General features: G+C 52.7%; 7 protein-coding genes across 7 annotated transcripts; 4 read left to right on the top strand and 3 right to left on the bottom strand.

Moving 5' to 3' along the window:
• Positions 1-255: 255 nt before the first annotated feature.
• Positions 256-1,036, bottom strand: BO80DRAFT_357970 (putative DUF341 family oxidoreductase; the record flags this gene model as incomplete). Its single annotated transcript, XM_025715864.1, has 3 exons — positions 256-863; positions 913-931; positions 989-1,036. The coding sequence occupies 3 exons, from the start codon at positions 1,034-1,036 to the stop codon at positions 256-258; spliced, it is 675 nt and encodes a 224-aa protein (XP_025574271.1).
• On the bottom strand, positions 984-1,454 carry BO80DRAFT_111393 (uncharacterized protein). Its single transcript, XM_025713419.1, has one exon. The coding sequence runs from the start codon at positions 1,307-1,309 to the stop codon at positions 1,064-1,066; it is 246 nt and encodes an 81-aa protein (XP_025574270.1). The 5' UTR covers positions 1,310-1,454; the 3' UTR covers positions 984-1,063.
• On the top strand, positions 1,455-2,440 carry BO80DRAFT_111392 (uncharacterized protein). Its single transcript, XM_025713418.1, has one exon. The coding sequence runs from the start codon at positions 1,601-1,603 to the stop codon at positions 2,339-2,341; it is 741 nt and encodes a 246-aa protein (XP_025574269.1). The 5' UTR covers positions 1,455-1,600; the 3' UTR covers positions 2,342-2,440.
• Positions 2,180-5,375, top strand: BO80DRAFT_426029 (threonine/serine exporter family protein). Its single transcript, XM_025719657.1, has one exon. It carries the CDS (start codon positions 2,541-2,543, stop codon positions 5,112-5,114), a length of 2,574 nt encoding a protein of 857 aa, XP_025574268.1. The 5' UTR covers positions 2,180-2,540; the 3' UTR covers positions 5,115-5,375.
• Positions 5,376-5,660: 285 nt separating this feature from the next.
• Positions 5,661-6,751, top strand: BO80DRAFT_494387 (3-oxoacyl-reductase; the record flags this gene model as incomplete). Its single annotated transcript, XM_025723868.1, has 3 exons — positions 5,661-5,784; positions 5,839-5,986; positions 6,106-6,751. The coding sequence occupies 3 exons, from the start codon at positions 5,661-5,663 to the stop codon at positions 6,683-6,685; spliced, it is 852 nt and encodes a 283-aa protein (XP_025574267.1). The 3' UTR covers positions 6,686-6,751.
• Positions 6,752-10,454: 3,703 nt separating this feature from the next.
• Positions 10,455-11,288, top strand: BO80DRAFT_456074 (esterase/lipase family protein; the record flags this gene model as incomplete). Its single annotated transcript, XM_025722149.1, has 1 exon — positions 10,455-11,288. The coding sequence occupies one exon, from the start codon at positions 10,455-10,457 to the stop codon at positions 11,286-11,288; it is 834 nt and encodes a 277-aa protein (XP_025574266.1).
• Positions 11,289-11,344: 56 nt separating this feature from the next.
• Positions 11,345-13,594, bottom strand: BO80DRAFT_111193 (putative siderochrome-iron transporter). Its single transcript, XM_025713416.1, has 6 exons — positions 13,258-13,594; positions 13,187-13,210; positions 11,757-13,131; positions 11,691-11,707; positions 11,564-11,641; positions 11,345-11,512 (listed from the first exon to the last, which is right to left on the bottom strand). The coding sequence occupies exons 1-6, from the start codon at positions 13,461-13,463 to the stop codon at positions 11,401-11,403; spliced, it is 1,812 nt and encodes a 603-aa protein (XP_025574265.1). The 5' UTR covers positions 13,464-13,594; the 3' UTR covers positions 11,345-11,400.
• Positions 13,595-15,364: the final 1,770 nt, after the last annotated feature.

Raw genomic sequence — 15,364 nt, 5'->3', positions numbered from 1 at the left:
GGCGGGCCGATTGGAGGGGAGAGACCACGGGACTCCACGGGACGGCCTGCCAGGGCTGCCCGCCGTCAACTATCTATACACCCCATTGCAATAAGAACCGACACCCGTCGCGGTTGCATGCCGTGTACTACGTGGAAAATCCCCGAGTTGTTACGGGGGATGTTTGGATGTGCTGCATTAACTTAAAGGGTACTTCCATCGGAGCTTCATTTCTGGGCCCACCCAACCAACATCGGCTCGGAGAGCAAGGTAAGATCACCAAATTGCCAACGCTTGGATTGCTAATTTTCTGATGGCCGTGGCTATAGAGGACACGTTCTTCTTGTCTCCCGGGACATCATGGCCTTTACTATGCACCACCCACATGGACTGGTTCGGATCGCACAGCTGATACAACGCGATCGAGTACTCCAGCAACGGATCCTGCACCCCCGCAACCGTCACTGTCGGGATGTTGATATACCCTTCCAGGTCCGAATCGATCACCGGATCCCCACCGGGATCCATGCGGAACGGCGGCAGGGAGTTGATGAAGATGGCACAACGGAACAATGGCGCTTCGCGCGGATATGTTTTGGCATGGTGGATGAGGAATCCGGCAGCCAGGGTGCCCCCATGGGAGAAGCCCAGGATGCCGTCAAAGGGGCCGTCCTCATTGATGACATCGTACAGCCAGTCATATGCTTCCATCAATGACGTATCCCCGGATTCCGGACCGGAGAGGGGCAGAGGAAATCGATAATAGCTATAATAAGGGCCGTCATAGTAGCCCGCGATGCCGGGCCCCGGAGCCGAATCCACATCGCCTTCGACGAAGTGGAACGTCGCCGTGTTATCGCGACGCAAGTCCGCCATCAGTCCACCTAGAGAGTCGGTCAGTCAATGGGTGAAAGCAACCAGGGTGCCACATACCCAGCTGAGATTGGAGGATCTACCAGCATCAACGTGAGTCAGACAAGTCAATGCCAAACGGCAAAAGAAGCCTCACCTTGACATTGGTGCCCCAGCCGTGGAGGCAGAGCAGTTTCAGCGGCATGTTGCTCGAGCGAAAGAGGAACGAGGATCACGTTGGCAGCAGTGTGAAGCCATGCCGAGACAGATCAAAACCCCAGGTGGTTGAGAAAACTTTATCAAAGAGAGCCCTCTGAAGCTTTGACGATGGCCCGACATGTGCGGGAGATTCTCTCCAGCGCCCTTGACCCTTGGTGTCACCACGGATCATTTGAGCAGGGGCAGGGAGGGGACAATGTCCCGATCGAACTGTGCATGGAAGTGGCCGTGCAAGCGATGCGGTGGATACGAGATACATTGGATCCGATCTATAACTATTATTATTCTCCAGGTTGGGATACTACTGAGTCGGGCGATCAAGACCGAGCCGTACATGGTACGTAGACCACCACCCGTGGTCTCGTATATCTACTATCTACTCCGTACGGAGGACGAGAAAGGGAAAAGCGAGAGGGCCGGTCGGGACGCCCCCCTGACCCGACTCCACCGACGGTCTGGAAACACCGGCAGCCAGGAGAGCCCGTGATTGGCGAGTTGCCACCACCGCGACGCCATGGCCCCACATCGTTGCGCGGTGGAAAGTCGCTGAATGGCCGACCGTCGAGAGGGCCCAACCCAATGGGCAGCCGTTCAGAGGGAATGGTTTGCAAATCGTGAAAACTTTCCTTGTCTCATTCAAGCACATTGGGCCACCGCCGCTCTCTCTCTCAGGTACACGCCGCTCCCTCCGATAAGCCGGTGCATTAGCCCCGTCAGAAAAGGGTTCAAGCATGATTTCCAGCGCGGCAGAGAGGGGTGGAAGAAAAAGAACGCGAGGAAGAAGCATTCGTTCTTCAGCAATCAGCAGGTGTGGCTGCTGAGCTGTCAGTTGGTTTCATCGTGCAGCGCTGATCCCTCATTAATTTCTCCGGTATCTGGGAACTGGGAAGGGAAAAGGAAGGGGGGGTGTGGTCTTATTGATTCATCCGTCCTGCTCCACCGGCTGCTCCCAGCTGCGATCGCTGCCAATCATCCTCTCCTCCCACCAACCCATGAAGTCATGGACCGTCTCTGCCCGGCTTTGGCCTTAAAGAACTGCCCCGACGGTGCTGGTCACCTCCTCTCTCCCTTCCGCGACGCCTTTCTCCCTTCTGTAACTCTGTCATCCGTCAATCTGTCGCAGCTCGACGGGTGCTGGTCTAGACTCGACTTATTTTTGGTTCGGCCCCCGTGGACGCGCCGTTGGTTATTCCACGCCTCCACCGAGCCGTGGTTTCAACCGAATCAACCACCATTTTTTCCTCTTTTTTTTTCTCCCGCCTCGCTCCCCCATATTATTATCCGTCTTTGACACCCCATTATTCATAGTTTGCTCGTACTTCCCTTCTCATTCGTTGCTGTCTCTTATATTGCCGGACGCCTCCGGATTGCTCGGTAGTGATTCCATTCTCCTGCGTTTTTCCAATCGCACCCCATTTTCCTTTCCTTCACCCACCTCCTGGTTTGACAGATCCTGATTGTCCGCGCAGCTGGCTGCCCGGACCTTTCCAATGTCGGAGTCACCCCGCGACGATCCATCCTACGAGCTCCTGGGGCGCCAGAACAGCTGGGATGGGAATGACGACACCTTAGTCCCGCGCGAGAATGGCGAGCCATCAGCGCACTCCCACCCCGAGGGCCACCACGATGAGCCCTCAGAAGCTCAAGCTCAGACTCAAGCTTCTGCTGCTGCTGAGGACGCCCCCAACGAAGCAATTAGACCTGCCCGGGTCAGATTTCGCTCGGTCAGCAACCACAACGAAGGGGTGCCGCAACGCCCCTCGATGATGCCGCGTGCAGATTCCGACTACTCTCTCCGTTCCTTCCATTCCGTTGTACCAACGGACCAATCTGCCGATCTTGCTGATTACTTCGAGCGAGATCCCGAGGATACGGCCTCGGACGGTAGAGAAGAGGAGAACACCAACAAACGCTCCTCACCCGCAGTCGAAGAATCCCGGGACTCTTCGCTCGAGAAAGATGCGCCGCAGGAACCCATCTCAGCCAGGGACCGCTGGAAGAACGCCAGTAAATTGATCCGCCAGAAAACGGTGCTCCTAGGCGAGCGTCTGGGCCGACCCCTCGATGACGTTGGTGACTTGGGAGCAGCCATGTTACCGGATGATCTCGAGGGAGGCTATCCACCACGCCGCAGGACCGACGAGAAAGATGCCTTCGATCCGCATGCCCGCGATGGGGATGAACCGCCTCCCCCCCCTAGCGCCGAAGCCCATCGACTCGTTCGCAGCATGACCCAGCATAACATGCACCAACGCCGCAAGCCCAAGTCTGCATATGCCAAGTCTGGACAGGAGACCCCCGACGGGCTAGGTCGTCCGGACTCGTGGTACGGTGCCGGAACCCCTGGGAACCGCGGCGGTGGGGGCATTCTCTCCCAGCTGCTCAAGTTGCATGCCACTCAGGCCAACCGCGACAACATGTCCGTTACCACCGACTCTTCGGATAACGAGTCCGTGGTCTCCTCGGGCACGGCGACTCCGAGGCGCGACTTCTCCGCGGGCACGTTTTCGTCGGGCACCGCTACGCCCAAGAAAGAGAAGGTGAAATGGTACAAGAAATCCAGCCATCAGTCCACCGCTTCCCTGGTGGAGGCGTCGATGAACCTGAGCCGGGCAAGTTTGCCGGCCTCGGCGGACACTCTGGTGAACATTGCGCCTAAGAAGGGAAAGAAGAAGCGCAAGACCCGCCTCGAGGACGAAATCCGCGTCACAGTGCATATCGCTGAGATCCTTGCCCGCCAACGGTATATCATGCAGCTTTGCCGTGCCCTCATGCGGTACGGCGCCCCCACTCACCGTCTGGAGGAGTACATGCAGATGACGGCGCGCGTGTTGGAGGTTGAGGGGCAGTTCCTGTATCTGCCGGGGTGCATGATCATGTCCTTTGACGATTCCACCACGCGCACAGCGGAGGTGAAGCTGGTCCGCGTGGTGCAGGGAGTGGATCTGGGTCGCTTGGCGGAAACGCACAACGTCTACAAGAACGTCGTCCACGACATGATCGGCGTGGAGGAAGCCATTCAGGAGCTCGATTTCATCATGAAACGTCCCCCGCGGTTCAACAAGTGGATCCTTGTTGTCACTTACGGTTTGGCCAGTGTTGCCGTCGGTCCCTTCGCCTTCGATGCCCGACCCATCGATATGCCGATCATCTTCTTCCTCGGGTGCCTGGTTGGTTTCATGCAACATGTGCTGGCCCCTCGGTCGGTGCTTTACTCCAACGTTTTCGAGGTCACGGCCGCGATCTTGACGTCATTCCTCGCCCGCGCGTTTGGGTCCATCTATGCCACCATCGACGGGGAACGGCAACGCCTGTTCTGCTTTTCTGCGTTGGCTCAGTCCTCGATCGCCCTGATCCTGCCTGGTTTCATGGTGCTGTGCAGCAGTCTGGAACTGCAGTCGCATCAAATGATTGCCGGTTCAATCCGTATGGTCTACTCCATCATCTACTCCATGTTCCTCGGGTATGGCATCACGGTCGGGACCACCATCTATGGGCTGATTGACGCCAACGCTGCCACCTCGACAACCTGTTCAAACGAGGATGTGTGGTACAGCAAGTACATTCAGCATTTCATCTTCGTCCCGATCTATGTGGTCTTCTTGGCGATCATCAACCAAGGCAAGTGGAAACAGGTGCCGGTGATGATCGTCATCGCGGTCTGTGGCTACGTAACCAACTACTTCAGCACATTGAAACTGGGATCCAACTCGGAGGTCGCAAACACGGTCGGCGCGTTTACCATCGGTCTGTTGGGTAACCTGTACAGCCGACTATGGCACGGTCACGCCGCCACCGCCATTCTCCCGGGTATCTTTGTGCTCGTGCCCTCCGGACTGGCCTCCAGTGGATCCCTCCTCGCCGGTATCCAGTACGCCGAGGAGGTGCGCAACAACCTCAAATCGGGCAACACCACATCGACCGACAGTACCTCGGACTCGTCGATCGCCAGTCTGGGTTACGGTATGATCCAAGTCGCGATCGGCATTACCGTGGGTCTCTTCATTTCCGCATTGATTGTCTACCCCTACGGCAAGCGCCGCAGTGGTCTGTTCAGCTTCTAGATATATACACCAGCGTTTATGCGTTCTATGTTTTGTTATGTTGCCTTGGATGCGATGACTTTCGGGTATATTGTGTGATTTGCATTTGAGCCAGCTTTGCATAGAGAGGATATTTTTTCTTATTGACTTTTGGTTGGACCATTGCAGCGCAATGTACGACCCAGCACTTTCTTGTTTATACCGGGTTAGAGTTAACATAATCTTGGATTGGACGTGTATCCTTGGATCGGGAGATCCTTCCAGAACTCAATTGAATCTGTACCGTAGGGTATCCGAGGGACTATACCTCATGTATATCTCATCCATGATTCATCGGCTCAGATCTATACATATACCATCACCACTCATATCTTAGCTATCGTATCCCTCCCCGTCCCTCTCTCTTGCATCCTGCTCAACAACACAAACCCACCCTTGCTCTACTCATCTTCCCCAACAGACATTCTACTTTTTTTTTTCTCCAACCCCACACCAACTCAACCATCACTCATCCACCATCTAATCCCCCCCCCTCCCCCAACCCATCCCAAAAAAAAAAGAACAAAAATGTCCCCCAAAACATGGCTCATAACCGGTTGCGGGAGCGGCTTCGGACACCACCTGACGAAATACGCCCTCGCACACAACGACACCGTGATCGCGACGTCCCGCGACCCTTCAAAGCTGGAGAGTATCTTCTCCGACGCTAACGGCGATTCCAGCACTGAAAGCCAGCACGGAAAAGGGAAACTCATACCGAGGAAACTTGATCTCGCTGGCCCAGATAGTGAGATTGAGGCTTTCGTGAAGGAGGTTCTATCGAGTGTGGGGAGGGTGGATGTGTTGGTGAATAATGCGGGGTATATTTTGGGGGGTGCGGTTGAGGAGTGCAGGTATTTTTCTCTCTCATTCATTATCGTTTGTTTTAGGGATGGGGTGGGGATGAATCCGACAAATAAGAAGAATAATGGTTCTAATGACGATGCTAATGCTAACGGCGATGATGGCATAGTACGGAAGAAATCAACCTCTCGCTGCGCATAAACTTCACCTCCGCTCTCACCCTCACCCGAGCCTTAATGCCCAGCATGCGGGCCCAAAACCACGGCATCATCGCGGTCATGGGCTCCATCGGGGGATGGGCCGGACAACCGGGAGGAGGTATATATTGCGCCAGCAAGGCGGCGTTGGCGTTGAGTATGGAAGCTTTGCGGGCGGAGCTGGCGGGGTGTGAGATCGAGGTGGTGAGCTTGGAGCTGGGGCATTATCGAACGGATGTGTTATCGGATCGACGGATTGTGAGGGCGGAGAAGAGGGTGAAGGAGGTGGAAGACGCAGGGGACTGGATGAGTGAGCTGAGTGGACATCAGCCGGGGGATGCGAGGAAGGGGGCGGAGGCGATTTATAAGATGTTGATGGGGATGGGGAGGTGGGAAGGACGGGGGAAGTTGCCGGAACGGTTGCCGGTGGGGAGGAATGCGGTGGAGGCGATTGGGGCTGTGTTGGAGAAGCACCAGGGGGTGTTGAAGGAATGGGGGAATTGGGGGATGGAGGTGGATTGTGATGATGTGGTGAGAGGTGAGGCAGCTTGATTTGTGGGTAGATGATAGCACACTGGTTGGATTGAGTGTTTTTTTGGTGGATATCTTCTATCTGAGGGACAGGGTACACCGTGGAATGTGCCGATGTATTGAATGCGATGGAAAGAGAACTGATTTCGCAAAAGGCAATATGGAAATAAAGCATATCTAAGAGTTATTCCCGCTTGACACTGGGATTCGTGTAGAATGCCTAATCCCTTCGGCTGATTTGATATCTCGCATTTTCTCATCTGTCGCAATCCACTGGACATTCGGGCGGGTAGCATTTCGAAATCAGAGCTCCAGTGAGTGCCGCATGGTTGTACAGTTCGTCAGGAAAGAAGCTTTGAGCGAATGCCTTCTCAAAGAAACCCGGTCACGGATGATTGCTAGCACTTTGATAACTTCGATGGCCCACGAAGAACCTGAAGACATCCGGAATATGTTGCCATCTCTGCTTCAACTGGTATCGACAAGAAGCTTTTATCTGTCATGTCAACTACTCAGTCTTTTGAAGATGCGTCTGGAGGACTTCAAGAAGCTTGTTTTCCGGAAACCCCGTAGCGCATTAATCAAGTTAATGCAGTAGATGCCTGTTGCAAGAAGGCGTGGGGGCGATTTGCAGATACCAAAGTCGCATATCTCGCAATGAAGACATAGCAAATGCATCCTAGCGCAGAAGTTCTGATTTCTGTTGCTACAGCAAAGAGCACACGCAAAGTCTGTTGAATCCCATGAGATTCGAGGCCCGACCCTCTATTCATATTCCGTAACAAGCAGGTCTGGTCCGAGTCATCTTATCGGTACTAGAACCCGACGATTCTCGTCCTAGTAACGGTGTACCAGTGCTGTTATTCGCTTCCGAACGCAAGCTAAATGATTCGCTTCATAGGTTTCATGTCCAGCCAATTATGCTGGACCCATCTCCGCTGGTTCAACATCCCGTATCTCTGCCGTCATGGTCCACTAGATGCAGTGGAATCACAATGAAAATTGCGTTGTCATGGTACTGCCTATTCCATAGACTTCAAATGCTTTCTGTAGAGAATCATGGTCAAACTTTGTCCTGCAGAATGCAGTTCCCAGGAGCACAGCATGAGAATGCCGCCATTTGCATCGTAGTTCTTATCCGAGGACGATAACTTGGATCCATATGCATCTAGACGTCTTCTGTATGCACAGTTGCGTAATTGACTTGTGCTCTTTAGCAAACGAATCGAAGGATCATCCTGATGACATCCCTGTTGCCAGTGAGCTATCAGACCCGAAGGTCTTGAAGCAGATCCAACGAGGCAGTATAGAGCATAATGGCTCAAGCATTGTCCCCGTCCTGTCCGTATGGAACGTTCAATACCCGCTCTTCATCTCTATGGGCAGGGTTTTGTCGAGTTACCCGCATCCTCGCCCGCCTAGATGTCGTCGGTACCCTCGGGAATGCCATGGGTCCAGACTCGTAGACAGTGTCTTAGACATTTTTAATGCCACGTCCACCTTCGCGTGGTACACTTCAGATGTTCAGTGTTTTCTGAGGTATCAAAGGAGTTGTGAAGAATCCTCATATGGCATGTCGTAATGGATGTTGCGACGATGTGATACCATGGCATGGTGAGATGGGCCGTCTGGTGAGGCGAGTCCGTGACTTTGGCATGCTGTTGGCGGTATATATTCCAGTGGTAGAGCAACGTGATGACACCAAAGTCCTAGAATGTCTCGTTAAAGCTTTTCCCGTGTCTTATCCTTTATGTGTCCCAGGTTTTCCCCAAGCGTGAATGACTCTTTTGTCTGTACGTCGATCAATAGGATCTCCGTGATCTTGGCGGACACAAAGTTGGAGATGAGATTCACATTCTCGACATAAGAAACGAGGGAGAGAACTGAAAAGATGACTCGTGTAGGAGCGCGTCATATATGACTCCGTCCCACAAGTTCAATGTATTTCCCAAATCCAGAATCCTATCTCATGGGATAGTTCCCAGAAGTGAGAAGGATGACCCTAGACTTCACCTTCAGAGCGAACATGTTGACCAAATTTCAAAAGGACCTTCTCCATCTTGATGAGGCCATTGCATGTATGGGTACTCCTCCATGCTTCTGGTGCGTGGCAGCGTCATCAAGGCAGTCCATATTAGGCGTATCCCAGCAAGCAAGATTCAACGTCTTTGTTGTAGTAAGTAGCTGTGCGAGATATGTTGAAGGTCCTAGTCGCATCCATTTGTTTGGGCGGCGCTGGGCGACTTCCCGACTCGATACCAGAAGAGCACATCCTGCAGGGCGGAGTATTTCGGCAGCATTTCATGAGGGAAATGTAGTCGTACTGACCACATCATGCCGTGGATTACACTTCGCTGTGTATAGGTAATGAACTTTTCCAGAACGCGTGACTCGCTCTTTGTCTTCTCTCGATTATATTCACGATCTGGAACACATGAAGTTCAGAAGAGCCTGAGGAACGAATAGTGCCGCATCTCCTGCGCACTTATATTCTTCATGTGATCGGATCATAAAATATATGAAGACACTCTGCGGGAGCTTTGACATGATCCTACTCTGTAGCGCCGAAGTATATTGTGTCGGATATGCCGCGTGGAAACATCGTGACTGAAGGATAGAGGTACTGCATATACCTCACCCAGAAACAGTGTTTCGTCTATGAAAGTAATGTCCACATCATCTGAGGCTGAGTCGCATTTGCCATGTGTCGCACCTCTTGGTCGGTCCTCATGTCGGTATCCAATGTGTTTGTCCCAACTGTCGCCCTTGGCCGCGTCTTTATGTCGGTGGTATCATGGAGATATTATAAGTAGTTAGGTAGAACAAGACACCACACGCAGTAATCTGTTGAAGGGTGAGTATAGATCATCTGCGTTACGGCGATTTGTCAGATGTGGTAGTTGACAGAATTGTGCCTAGGACCGTATGTGGCCGGGAACTATGGCCTGAATCATGGACTAAGATGTCGCGTTGCTGCGCCGATGGTCGCTTTGTCCAGTTTATAGTGGCCAGATATCGAAGTGCTTGAAAACCGAGTGCTGAGCAGAGGCCAATGAGACTTGACCGTCGCTGCTAGTGGTTGGCACCAGAGGTCGAAATGCGAGCTTTGAATGTCTCCAATCCGATGTTCCGGAATGTGATGAAGCAGGCTGTTCATGCTTTGAGATGGACTCGTACTTTAATTTATGCAACAGACAGACTACTATCGACATCGGTGTTAGAAAAATGCTCATAGATAGTAAACAAAGGCCAACCATCGCCCAGCTAAGATTTGGTGCAGGGATGAATATAGAGTGAGATATGAGGGGAAAGAGGAAGAAAGGATGAGAGGAATCAGGAGATATTTATAATATCCTGGAACTCCATTCCTCACCACCAACAACTCAGGACGTGAAGTTATACGCATTAACGTGATGGAGTGACGGGCCACAGTGACGGGGTGGTCGTGACTGCGATGAAAAGTTCAGCTGAGCGTGAAATGAAGCCCCAGTGGATCGGCCGGGCGACGCTAACGAGTCAGCGGCCCTCCTGCCTGCCAATAGTCACAGCTTGGCACCACTGAGGATGAATATCCCGTCCACTTTAATCTATGGGATCAGCATGTTCCCCATTCCTGTTGCCGGATCTTGAATAGATCAGATTTGCATCCCCTGGCCATGATGGCAGGCCCACTTCCGCATTCACGATAAATTTCCGATGACAGCCCGTTGGAATGTTGGAATACCGTTCTATCCTGTCAAACTGCCTTCTGACCATCCTGACCACCGTTCAATTCTTCACTTCAGCCAGTATGCATTTTTCTTCTCTTCTGCTGGCATCTGCGGCCATTCTACCCGCTTTTGGCTACGACATTAATGACTTCTCCTGTACCAGCACTGAGCACCCTAACCCCGTGGTGCTCCTACATGGCCTAGGTGCCACATTCTACGAAGATCTGAATTATCTACAATACTGGCTTCAGGCCCAAGGCTACTGCACCTACGCCAAGACCTATGGTGCATACGATGGATTTCCCTTCCTAGGTGGGCTCAAGTCTATCGCCGACTCCGCCCAGGAAATCGCTACCTTTATCCGTGAGGTGAAAGAGGAGACAGGAGCCGAGAAGATTGATCTGGTCGGTCACTCTGAAGGTGCCTTCCAGACCCTGTACGTCCCGAAGTTCGAGGATGGCATTTCGGAGATGCTCGATAAGCTGGTGGCCATTGCGCCCCCCACACGAGGCACCAACTTTGCGGGCATCTATGACCTCGCATATGCTTTTGGCAACGTGTCGCGCGCGGCAGTTGGCGACATTCTGGACACCGTGGGGTGCGCTGCCTGTGACGACCTGGGCCCCGATGGAGCGGCGGTTGACCGCTTGAACGATGGCGAGCCCATTGTGCAGTCTGGGAATAACCTGACGGTCATTGCGTCGCGCTTCGACGAATTAGTGACACCAACGACGACCTCATTTGTCCACGAGGACGGTGTGACCAATGAATGGGTGCAGAGCACCTGTCCCCTGGACCCTGTCGGCCATATCGGCGAGGCCTACGATCTGAACGTCTGGAATCTGGTTAAGAATGCCTTGGACTCCACCCCGAAGCGGGAGTTCATCTGCTTGCTGGGATCTCCCGGGAAATAGAAAGGGACAATATGGTGCCCGTCTGCATATTGTATAGAAAAGTTGATTTGATACCCAAGTGGGCGATGGTATATAGAAGTCTTAATGTATAATCATGTCGATACACCTTCCTTCAAGTCTCGATTGGAAGGGCCTCGGACCCTCCACGTCCATTTCTCTCATCCACCAGCGTTGATTCAGAGCGAACAGGAGGTTGTTGGCCTTGAACCCGATTATGCCCGTCCCTAGCGTTTTGATCAGCAGAGGACAATGCTTCGGAAAGCTAGAGGTCATACCCAAGTTTTTTGTTTGGCAGAAACAGCGACAGAATCACTACCGGTGCCGAAAATGCCAGGGCGGCAATGGTAATAGACCTAAACTTGTCAGCTCATCGTTCCTAAGCATTGTGAGTGACAAACGCACCCCATAACATCCGAATACTATGATACCAGGTTAGCAAGTAACATGTAGAATGAGGCTGACACTCACGGCTCTGTCAATCGCTGTTCGCTCCGCTGAACCCCAGGCTGGCAGCGTGCCGGTAATCGAATTGTACAGCCTATCCACCGTGGCCTTGCTGACACCAGACCCCAGATGCGACCGCAGCTGTTGACGTAACTGCCCGGAATAGATACCCCCTGCAATCGCAGAACCGATTCCGTTGCCCAGGTACGCGGCCAGCATGACCAACGACGTGACCTGGGCCAGCTCAGCATGCGACACTGAGATCTGGGCTGCCACAATGCCGACCGTCTCGATTATACCGCTTCCAACCCCTTGGACTAGCTGCACAATAAAAAGCTCGGCCACAGAGCTCTTGTTGGTGCGGAGGCGAACCATCACCCCGTATCCAACCATCCGAACAATTGCCCCGAAGACCCCGATCCACTTATAGGTTCGTAGACGGTACATCAGCAAACCAGTGCCCATGCCTACCAGTGCTTGCATGATGCCATTTGTATAGTAGAGAAACTGGGCGTTGCGCGCCGAGAAGTTGTGAGACACCTCAGACCAGACATACAAATACGTATGTGTGGCGCCAAAGCTGATGTTGTCGATGCATACCAGAACCACCGGGATCATAACTGAAAGACTGCGAAAGTAGCGCACAGGAACCACGGGATGCCGGGCAACGTATTTTTCATATGGGTAAAGGCAGGCCAAAATCACCACACCTACCGCAATTAGAGCATCGACCCAAGGAGTCTTCCATCGGCTAGTAGAGGTCGCAGCTAGCGTGATGGGAAGGAGGATTAGAGCAAAACCGCCGCTCAGGATGAGAAGACCACCCAGATCGATGCGGGAGCAGAAATCATATATATTGAGCTGTTCGTTTAGTACGAGACCTGACCGCTTCGCCCGTTGCTGGAATACAAGAAGGGTTGTGATAATGAAGCTGGCACCGAAAGGCATCAAAATGGCAAACATGCCGATACCCCAACGCCAGCCGATACCATCAACGACGCTCTGGACAATAAAGGCGGAGACCCAAGGTATGATGAGAAACGGGACATAGAGGACATTGTAGGCGAACCCCCTCCAACGCATCGATGATAAATCCGAAACGATGGTAGCATTGAGAAAGGATGTACCGGCTTGTCCTATAGAGTAGAGGACATAACCACCTGCGTAGGTGTTGAAAGTCTTGGCAGAGGCACAGAGGATGTAAGAAACCACGTAACAGGTCACGGCGAATATATAGGCTTCACCGCGCCCGAGGACATCGGAAACTTTAGCGATCGGAGGCTTGGTGATGGCGGATATAATGCTTGCTGCGGTGTTCAAAGTGGCTAGCTCAGCAAGTGCATCGAATTCAGAAGTCGCAAAGTTGCGGTAAGTTCCCACGGTCGAGTTGTCTAGCTCACTATTATACCCGCGGTTAAATTCCGCCACAGTTATCGAGGAGCAAAGCACCCTACTATATGACCATCATCATCGCTAGTCTGAAGATATGAGCACATATACCTAAATCATGATAGATTATACGTACCCCGCATACAGCAAATACCTGCCTTTACGCCCGCTCACGGCTTCGGCGGCCTGAATTTTAGCCGCCCCGGTCCCATCTGGTACCGTGGCGCTCGATTCCTGGACGGTGACATCAATAGTGTTGTTCTTTTCATTATCAGTCGTCAAAGACGGGGGAATGTCGTCCTGTCTTTCTGCTGGGCGAAAAAATCTGCTCCAGCCAGCCATTGTGTAAAGGCGAATACTAGAGGGCGAGGGTCTGCTGGGCGGACCGCATCAGGTATGTGTGTTTTTTGTTGCGCAAGCGACGGATCAAGATAGCCGGGATCAAACAGGTGTCGAGTGACCAAGCTCACTAGTGCGAACGACTCGACTCACTTATCTCCATCCCTGGTCTTGAATGCGGAGGTTAGCAGACTGTACTCACCACAGCGTTGCGACCAAATGGCGTCAGCAACCGCAATACACGACCATTGACGCACCTGAATCTGATCATGGACCGATAATGGGAGAACGGATGAATAAATGAGCGAAGCAACGATGGTGGACAGCCGAAAAGATCGACATGACGAAGGCATCAGCTAACGTGACTATCGCCCGGTGGGGGTAATGCCAATCCATGCGCCCGAGAGCGGCTCGACGCCGTGGCCAGCAAGGGCGAGGAGCAGCCACTGAGACTGCCGATCGTCTGAAGATCGACCAATATAGGACGGACCAGGTTGCGAAAGTGGGCAAACATTCTCGGGTGCAGCGCTGAAGTGATTGAAGAATGTGACAATACCTGGTGGCCCCTTCTGATAAGAAGCCGCACTAGTCGACATGATCCTGCGGGGGATGGCACGGTACCTCCCAACCCGGATGATGGCCCTGACAGTCACACACACTCATCACCTCCGCAAATCGGCAAAGAAGCAGATTTCAACCGAGTCACCCCTATTCATTAAACATAATGTGACACTGTCTGATTTGGACACCTGGTGATTACACCGATCAGGCCGAGGCGAAGAGGAGAGAACGAGGAACTGGAAAGATGGCTGCGGAGAGTGGGGAGACAGGCACTTTCCCCCATTAGGAATCTTAAGGGGCAATTGACTTGTCGCAGCACGTGACCCACGCGACGCCTTTCATCCAAGCGTGACTCCACAGCTCATATTGACTTAAAGATCTTGGTTGGAAATCTTGACAGCACGCTGCTATCATTCTTGCTCTTTACTGGTACCTTTCACGTCATGGCGGAATACAAACCAGATGACGCGAATGATAGCGAGTTCGATCTTCTGAGAAATGAACTGAAGAACGTTAAAAGACAACGCGCCCTCCTACGGCTCCGAGCTGAACTTGTCCATGAGCAAAAGCTGCTAGCCCAAGAACAACAGCGCCTCGACGAAGTGGCTCGCCTACCCAACCAGCTGCCGACGACCAACTTCACCACAATCCCTTCTTTACAAAACTAAACTTCCGACGATGGATGGGCACGAGGACTCGGAAGATCATGCTCGGAGGAGTCCGTTGGCTGGCCAGAGCTCCGGCCCCCAGAACTGCCAACCTTCATGATGTATATCGCGTCTAACCATAAACACCTGCGAAACGCCATCTCGCACCTGGAGGATCATTTTGCGCGCTATGCTTCCTACAACTACTATACAGATGAGCGGAAGATAGAGGAAGCGCGTCGTTATCTGTCACACCTACTTCTTTCCTTGTGGGATGAGCACGTCGTATCAGACCCAGAGGCGTGTACATGGGAGGGGTTTCGCAGCTTTATTCTGCAACTTAAAATCTGAAGATAACCGCTAAAGCGGTCGTCTACGGAAATATAATGCCGCGATGCAGAGGCCGCACCAGTCTGTGCAGGACTACGCCAGCGTTTTGACTCAAATGGAGCGCAGGATGGGGGCTGTCTTGGACGATAAAACACGCATACAGAAACTCTAGGATACCATACTTCCGGAGCTGCGGGAAGCTGTACCCCATCCTCGATCGTTCATGGGGACGTATAGCAAATGGATCGCATACTTGACGGAATTTGAGGTTGAGATACCTTGCCGTTATGAGAAGGTCGGCAGCAAGCTAGAGAGGCAGATAAAGAAACGGCGTGTATGATTGAATCAACAAGGCAACCCAGTTCA

This window comes from Aspergillus ibericus, assembly GCF_003184845.1.
Source record: "Aspergillus ibericus CBS 121593 unplaced genomic scaffold BO80scaffold_25, whole genome shotgun sequence".
NCBI lineage: Eukaryota > Fungi > Ascomycota > Eurotiomycetes > Eurotiales > Aspergillaceae > Aspergillus > Aspergillus ibericus.
The sequence above is the reverse complement of the archived record's forward strand: the minus strand, read 5'-3'. Positions and strand labels throughout refer to the sequence as shown.

What these genes read in the sequence shown, in the direction of transcription:
- BO80DRAFT_111393 (XM_025713419.1), bottom strand. Translation starts at nt 1,309, where the DNA reads ATGTATCTCGTATCCACCGCATCGCTTGCACGGCCACTTCCATGCACA.
- BO80DRAFT_426029 (XM_025719657.1), top strand. Translation starts at nt 2,541, where the DNA reads ATGTCGGAGTCACCCCGCGACGATCCATCCTACGAGCTCCTGGGGCGC.
- BO80DRAFT_111392 (XM_025713418.1), top strand. Translation starts at nt 1,601, where the DNA reads ATGGCCGACCGTCGAGAGGGCCCAACCCAATGGGCAGCCGTTCAGAGG.
- BO80DRAFT_111193 (XM_025713416.1), bottom strand. Translation starts at nt 13,463, where the DNA reads ATGGCTGGCTGGAGCAGATTTTTTCGCCCAGCAGAAAGACAGGACGAC. An exon ending in GCGATGATGATGGTCATATA is followed by an intron (nt 13,132 to 13,186) that starts GTAGGGTGCTTT and finishes CGGGTATAATAG; the next exon opens with TGAGCTAGACAACTCGACCG. An exon ending in CTGCCAAACAAAAAACTTGG is followed by an intron (nt 11,513 to 11,563) that starts GTATGACCTCTA and finishes TCAAAACGCTAG; the next exon opens with GGACGGGCATAATCGGGTTC.